At 39.2% G+C, this 8,223-nt stretch overlaps 1 protein-coding gene across 1 annotated transcript; it reads left to right on the top strand.

Annotated features, from left to right (window-relative positions):
- The first annotated feature begins 824 nt into the window (after positions 1-824).
- Positions 825-7,139, top strand: GPR63 (G protein-coupled receptor 63). The gene has a single exon (XM_023543725.2). The coding sequence runs from the start codon at positions 1,581-1,583 to the stop codon at positions 2,838-2,840; it is 1,260 nt and encodes a 419-aa protein (XP_023399493.1). The 5' UTR covers positions 825-1,580; the 3' UTR covers positions 2,841-7,139.
- The last annotated feature ends 1,084 nt before the right edge of the window (positions 7,140-8,223 follow it).

Genomic DNA, 8,223 nt, shown 5'->3' with positions numbered 1-8,223 from the left:
TTTTTCACTCAGTATATGATGAACATTCTCTGGTATCACTATTATAGATTAACCTTTTGATTTTGATAGCTACATGGTTGGTGTTCCCTACTATGTGTATACCACAATTCAATTAATTGTTATCATATTGATGAATATTTTGAAGGGGTCTAGTTTCTCACTATTAAATAATGCTGCAGTGAACACCTTTATCTGCATGTCTGTGCTACTATTTCTGCAGCACAGAATCCTCAACAATATTTAAAATGTTATTTTTAATATTAAAAAATACTGTAGTCTTATGCTCCAGAAAAAAACTTGTCCATTCATCTATGTATGTATATACAAAAAAAATTAAGTTTTTCTTACTTAGAAAATGTAGTTAGGGTTCCTAATAAATTCTAAGTAAAGACTACTCTAAATTAGGATTAAGTTTAGGACTATTGTATAAATATCACCAACCTAAGCTAATGGTCTGTTATGCTGTCAGTGTCCCAGAATTTGAAAATAGAAATTATAAGCATAAGATTTGTACTTAGTCTTATTTAAAATTCAAAGAAATTTTGGGTTACAATAGCATTTGATGGTAATTCCTGAGAGGAAAGACTCTTTTGACCTAGTTACTATGAGAATTCAAAAGCACAGCTTTGGTTATTATACTTCTTAGTAAGAAAAGGAAGAAGGCCAGAGAATATTTGTATTCGATGAGCCAGGAGTATGGTAATAAAGAGCACTCTACAGACACTGGGGCAAAGGCATTATTAAGTCTATACATGCCATGTTCCCGGATATCATAAATTCTGTTTAATGCTTAACTCTAAATCTGCTTTTGTTTAATCCCTTTGTAAATGCTATAAATTAGGGAAATTGATCATTTATATTTGATAGGCACTGAGAAGCTGGTTAGAAGCTCTGCATGCATAGTCTGGGCTCGACAGTGAGTAGGTGCAGTACAGGGTGACTGGGAACCAAACCGGCATTTTTCCTGGGGTAATAGCAAATGTTAGTGTCTAGACATTTTTTTTTCCCCCTCTAAGGCTGTTCAAAAAAAGGCTGTTCCCTAGAGGAAAGAAGAAGTCTGCTTAGGTAGCATATGTCTGGCTTCTGGCAGTTTGGGAACCAGTGGGGAAGGGGGATAGGCTCTCATGTTGAGTATGCAGACATACGTTCAGTCTCCCTATTTTCAGTCCTACACAATATTCTCAAGTTTGGTGCTTATCCACAGAATTGGGCTGGTGAAAGGGGAGTATATGCTTTCAGATGGTTTCTCGGAGGAGAGGAGGAGACTTCAGAGGGTGTGGGGGCGGGTTCCAGTGGCTCTGTATATAAATTTTTAGTCAGTTTTTAAAGGATTAAAAAGAGCTAAACTGATCCTCTGTGATGAAAAGAGGTCACATGTTGTTTACAAAACTCATTTCTCATTTACTTTTTGTGTTTGGGCTTGTTTTCAGGCAAAAGGACGCCTGTGGAAGATGGAACTTCCTGTCAGTTTTCCAGAGTGTGTTTCCAAGTTCATCAGTGGAACGTGATACTGCTGCTCTGTGTTGAAATGCTTGAAGAACATCCACTTCTCTGCCCGCGCATCCAATTTTACCAAAACCATGGTCTTCTCGGCAGTGTTGACTCCATCCTATACTGGGGCATCCAACACAACATTTGTAGTCTATGAAAATACCTACATGAATTTTACAGTTCCTCCACCATTCCAGCATCCCAGCATCAGTCCGCTGATTAGATATAGTCTTGAAACCATGGCTCCCACTGGAATGGGCTCCTGGACAGTGAATAGCACAGCTGTGCCCTCAACACCAGCAGTTTTCAAGAGCCTAAACTTGCCTCTCCAGATCTTCTTTTCTGCTATAATGATATTTATTCTGTTTGTGTCTTTTCTTGGGAACTTGGTGGTTTGCCTCATGGTTTACCAAAAAGCTGCCATGCGATCTGCAATTAACATCCTCCTTGCCAGTCTAGCTTTTGCAGACATGTTACTTGCAGTGCTGAACATGCCCTTTGCACTGGTAACTATTCTCACTACCAGATGGATTTTTGGGAAATTCTTTTGTAGGATATCTGCTATGTTCTTTTGGCTGTTTGTGATAGAGGGAGTAGCCATCCTGCTCATCATTAGCATTGATAGGTTCCTTATTATAGTCCAGAGGCAGGATAAGCTAAATCCATATAGGGCTAAGGTTCTGATCGCTGTTTCTTGGGCGACTTCCTTCTGTATAGCTTTCCCTTTGGCTGTAGGAAACCCTGACCTCCAGATACCTTCCCGAGCCCCCCAGTGTGTGTTTGGGTACACAACCAATCCTGGATACCAAGCTTATGTGATTTTGATTGCTCTCATTTCTTTCTTCCTACCGTTCCTGGTGATACTGTATTCATTCATGGGCATCCTCAGCACCCTTCGGCACAATGCTCTGAGGATCCATAGCTACCCGGAAGGCATATGCCTCAGCCAGGCCAGCAAACTGGGTCTCATGAGCCTACAGAGACCCTTCCAGATGAGCGTTGACATGGGCTTTAAAACGCGGGCGTTCACCACCATTCTGATTCTCTTTGCTGTCTTCATTGTCTGCTGGGCTCCGTTCACCACGTATAGCCTGGTGGCAACATTTAATAAGCACTTCTACTATAAGCACAACTTTTTTGAGATAAGCACCTGGTTACTCTGGCTCTGCTACCTCAAGTCTGCATTGAACCCACTGATTTACTACTGGAGGATTAAGAAATTCCACGATGCCTGCCTAGACATGATGCCTAAGTCCTTCAAGTTTTTGCCTCGTCTTCCTGGTCACACACGACGACGAATACGCCCCAGTGCCGTCTATGTGTGTGGGGAACACAGAACGGTGGTGTGAATATTGGAACTGTGGGACATTTTGGGTGATGGATGTTATTTATCTGACTCTGAATTTTATTTCACATGAATTTCTCATATACAACTTTTTTTTTTAATAGGATTTGTGTGTGTGTGTGTGTGTGTGTGTGTGTGTGTGTGTATGCAGTGTGAAGAAGAATGTTAATTAGCTCTGTTACCAGGGATTGTTGTTAGTTGCTATTGAGTTGATTTCAACTCATGGCAACTCCATGTGTTTCAGAGTAGAACTGCTTGTAGGGTTTTCATGACTGTGACCTTTCGGGAGCAGATCTCCAGGCCTGTCTTCTGAGGCACCTCTCGGTGGGTTCAAACTGCCAACCTCCCTGCTTGTAGTCCAGCCCTTAACTGTTTCCATCACCCAGGGACTCCTGTTACCAAGGACACACAATAGGAAAGGGATCACAATGTTACCTCCAGAGTTCAAGAGAAATTCTTGATTTAGGGTAAACAGATGATTTGTTGTGATTGATCTTATTTTTGTAGTGGGAATCAGAATTATGCTTTACTGAGCCTACAATTGCTTCAAATTGTAGGTGTTTTAAATATGCTGCTTACATATGCTTGGTTAAGTTTATCAATCTTTTTTTGTGGAAGACACTGCTGCTTTTTGCCATTACATTGGAGCCAAAACCCCCATACATCTCAATAGATAAATATTTAGTTTTATTAAAAAAATAACTCAAGGGGGCTAGTGATATTTCGAAGGTCATTAATATTTACTTTGGTGCACTTTAAGAAACAACGTACAAAATAATTCAGTCATATCTTTGAGAATTGTTTTTATACATAACGTGCTTTCGGAAACGTGCACTACCGTTTCTAGGAAGATAGTTCTTTTTTTTAATGTTTTATCTGCATGTACAGTTTTAAAGGAGAGGACTTAAAAATGTAGACTTTTTTTAGGTACAGCAGTGACTCTTTAGAGCAATAGGGCAAAAACCGAGAAGACAAAGCACCCTTGCAAATCTAAAAGGGGAGTGCAGTAAGGGGGAAGCTGGCGCAGGCTGTCGGGATTCCTTTCATTCAAGGATTCTCATTGGGTGTAGTGGGGAGAAGGGGATACCATTTATTGGATACCTAACCATGTGCCAGGCACTGTGCATCATTTTATCCTCACAGCATTGTGTGAGGTAGGTATTATTATTATTATTTCAGATGAAGAAAGTAGATCTCTGGTGAAAATCTTGCCCAAGGTTAGTGGTGGAGCTGGGATCCAAAAATCTGTCAGATTCCTGAGACTGCTGATTCCCCTGTACGGCAGAAGAGGGAATGCTGAGTGTCCCTTAATTTCTCTAGACTAAATCTCTCTTTTAAAAAATTGCTTAAAAAAATTTTTTTTAATTACCCAAGGAAATATGAAAGCATCATAGAAAGGCTGGAAAAAAGAAAAATAAAATTATAGTGGCACCACCCCTTTAAAAAGGAACTTAAAAGGCTTGGATAAATAAGGCTTTAAGGTAGCTTTTTGATTTGCAAAACAGGTTACTGACAATTATTGAGAAGTTAGATACTATTTGTAGGTCTTGGCTTTGCGGGCTTGCCTGTCTCTAATTGGCCAGCTGTGCTGTTTCTGAATGTGCCGGGCAGAGCAGCATTGTCCCAGTGCTTACCCACAGCAGAGCTGGAGTTTGAGAATGTGCTCAGAGGTGCGTCTCCTACAAAGAAAAGTTAAGCCATGGTCCAAATCTAGAGCAAGCTTTAACAGGGCAGGTTTCAAATGATTTTTCTCTTACTGATGATCTGCCCCCTAGGTGCATCCAGGTCCTCTGGTCAGTTTCTCTGTAACTACTGGCATGCTTTAGCAAACAGCCAACAGGGATGGGCCTGTGGACTAGGGCCATAAGGGCTGAAAGCACAGCCTCACGGCTGCATCATGGGCTAATAAGTCGGTAAGTTTACCACGAAAAATACTTTTGGGTTTATAGCTTCTTTTCCAAATTTTAGTAGTTTGTGAGCCATTGGAAAAATGAGCTTCCGTTTCTTTAATAGTAAAATCAGTGTAGTTGTATTAGATGAATCCGAAGGTCCTGTTCAACTCTAGTGTGCTTTCCCCCATATAAGGGTGTGGATCTTTGAAGAGTCCAGCTGACTTCAGCATCACTCTTTGGTCTTCAGTATTACTTTTTTACATTTTACTTCATTAGCTATTTCTCACAATTGAATGTCTGAGGAATGCGTGGCATGGTGTCAGGAGTTAGGACTTTGGAAAGTTGATGACATCATGAAAGACGAGAAACGCTGCTCTTAAAGGCAGTTGTAACGGTGTTGGAACTCATTGTCTAGTTAAGAAATTTTGGGGGACTTGAGCGTATCAATCAACATGTTTTTGAATCATCTTCAGATGATAGTCACCTACCTCTTTAATTTCTAATTTATATTATTCACAGGTAAAATTGCTGTTGTCCATAGGGATCTGATAGAACTTGAACACTGTAGTAAATACTAGTAGCATATTGAAATGTATCACACTTTCCATTATCATTATAAACTGGGTTTAAAGCAGATACTAATACATACATATGAAATTTAGACTTTCTGTCAGAAAAGTCAGCATGATCTGTATTCATCTTACATATTGGCAGTGGGTCTTGGGACTCCTCCTGTGGCTGGAATTGAAATCGAGCTTTGCTTTGTTCTTTTTTATGAGCAATCTTCAGACACTTTTGTGCTGCTGAGTAGGCAGCGCATCTTTTGGTGAGTACTCTGGACTGCCTGCTGAGGTGCTCAGTGTTTGTGAATGAAGACCATGAGGGACCTTTGTAAGAATTCAGCAACAGCACCAAACAGCAGTTCTCTTACACTGGATAAGCTTGATCAGATGACAGTTTACAAATCATTTTGAACACTTTTATTATATATACATTTTCGAAGGCTTTAAAAAAAAATACTATGGTGCACCTTTGACAAGTCTAGGTGCAGAATTGTTGTATGTTGCCTATTCCTCTATATTTCCTTGAGGGAAGAAAAATGCCACTACTAATATCACTGTGGGGGCCTGGTGGCACAGTGGTTAAGTTTTTCGCTGCTGACCAAAAGATTGGCAGTTCAAATCCACCAGCTACTCCTGGGAAACCCTATGGGGCAGATCTACTCTGCTTTATAGGGTCACTACGAGTCGGAATCGACTCGACAGCAACGGGTTTGGTTTGGTTTTTAATATCACTGCTGACTGATATAAATAAGTTTTTTTCCCCCCCTGGCAAATAAGTAAGAAGCGTGAAAGAGATAATGAAATATTTGTGGTCAAAAGAAAGAATCAGGAGAAATCCCAAATAGTCTGAAAAAGTGATCTTCAAACTTTATGTAAGTATCCCCAGGGGAGCTTATTAACCATGCAAATTCCTGGCCCACAGAGAGTCTAGATTTGGGCCCAGGAATACACATTTTTACTTTATTAAGCACTCTGCGTGATTCTGATTCAGGTGGTCCCTCTGGCATACTTCAGGAAACATATCTGTAGAAAATATGTCTATTAAGATATCTGTTTTATCTTAAAATGTTTGTTTTGTGCTGGAAAGCACCATCTAGTGCATGGTTAGCCCACACTGAGAGGGGTATCTGCTTATCCCTGTGCCTGCTTTGCTGCCAAGTGTTGTTTGTGCTGAATCCCACCAGTGTTCCCTTTACCTTCTTTCATTTGGCAAATTCTGATAAACCATCTAATTTCACAATAGAGCAAAAAGTGACTTAAAATTTGAGTCATGACTTTCAGGAGTCTTAATTACTCTAATATTTTCTTTTCACTGACAGAGAGAGTGTCTTTGTTGTATGCAACTTCCTGAAAAGAGTGTGAGGGGAATGTAGAAGATTCATCTAAATGTATTGTTCTGCTTATGCTAGTCATGTTCAATGGAAGCATGAAATAAAATAAAATAACCTTTTTAGTATATGTATCTCTGTTGCTGACAATGATAATTTTTTCTTGATCTTCGTGTTTACATGAAAATATGTATATATCAAAGAAAAAATTTCACGTGCTTGGATTTTTAGTTTAAGTTTAAAGGACTACTAAATTCAATTTTTTTTTCACAACCATAGTCCTGCTAAACTGCCTTCATTAAAAACTCAATTTTTATAAAAATACACAAAAATATCAAAGCACATGTTTGTTATTACAGGTAAATGGTAATAAATTTCTTAGCTATCATATCTATTGGTACTAGTCCTTTGTAATTAAAATTAATTTTATTTTATAATAGTAGCTGATCTGTATGGGGGACAAACCCATAGAATTTTGGGTTGTAATATTTAAATCTCAAAAGTATGATTATTTGTACATATTCTCATTACAACCAGGAAAATTGCTCCCAACAAGAAAATGAAGACGTGTTTAAGGATTTCTCGAGTTTTCTTTTTTAAAGGACTACTTCATCTTACCTTAGAAAAGTTTGTCATGAGTCATATTTTCTGTTACATTAAAATGTTAATTTAGCATCGGATCTTACTTCCTTTGGATTCTTATTTTAGATCAGTGCTGAAAGCCTCTGTGTGCTTAACTATATTCTAGTTTTAGAAGTTTTCCGAGTACTTCAGGATAAATGAAACTTGGCAGAAGAAACAATTTTAAGAAATTCTGCCTAGGAGAGTAATGAAAATTTTACTGCGGAGTCGTTTAAAATTAGATTGTCACTTCACAAAGCTGTAGCAAGTCTGCTTTTATCGTGATGAAATGATTTCATACTGCACTTTCATTTCTAAAATCCAAGGCCTTTCTAAAACCCATTTACTTACAAATTCATAGCAAACATGTATTTGCATATAAGGGCTTTGGTTTTATGCTAATTAAGCATGAGAACTTTATTTTCCTCTTCACATGTATGTTGTTGTTAGGTGCCGTCAAGTCGGTTCTGACCCATAGCAACCCTATGCACAACAATGAAACACTGCCCGGTTCTGAGCCATCCTTACAATCGTTGTTATACTTGAGCTCATTGTTGCAGCCACTGCGTCAATCCACCTCGTTGAGGGTCTTCCCCTTTTCCACTGACGCTGCACTTTGCCAAGCGTGATGTCCTTCTCCTGACAACATGTCCAAAGTATGTAAGACGCAGTCTCGCCATCCTTGCTTCGAAGGAGCATTCTGGTTGTACTTCTTCTAAGACAGATTTGTTCGTTCTTTTGGCAGTCCATGGTATATTCAGTACTCTTTGCCAACACCACAATTCAAAGGTATCAACTCTTCTTCGGTCTTCCTTATTCATTGTCCAGCTTTCACATGCATATGATGTGATTGAAAATGCCATGGCTTGGGTCAGGCACACCTTAGTCTTCAAGGTGGCATCTTCGCTCTTCAACACTTTAAAGAGCTCCTTTGCAGCAGATTTGCCCAGTGCAATGCATCTTTTGATTTCTTGACTGCTGCT

Source organism: Loxodonta africana, chromosome 1 (genome assembly GCF_030014295.1).
Source record: "Loxodonta africana isolate mLoxAfr1 chromosome 1, mLoxAfr1.hap2, whole genome shotgun sequence".
In the NCBI taxonomy this organism is placed as follows: domain Eukaryota; kingdom Metazoa; phylum Chordata; class Mammalia; order Proboscidea; family Elephantidae; genus Loxodonta; species Loxodonta africana.
This window is presented reverse-complemented; position numbering and strand designations above follow the sequence as displayed.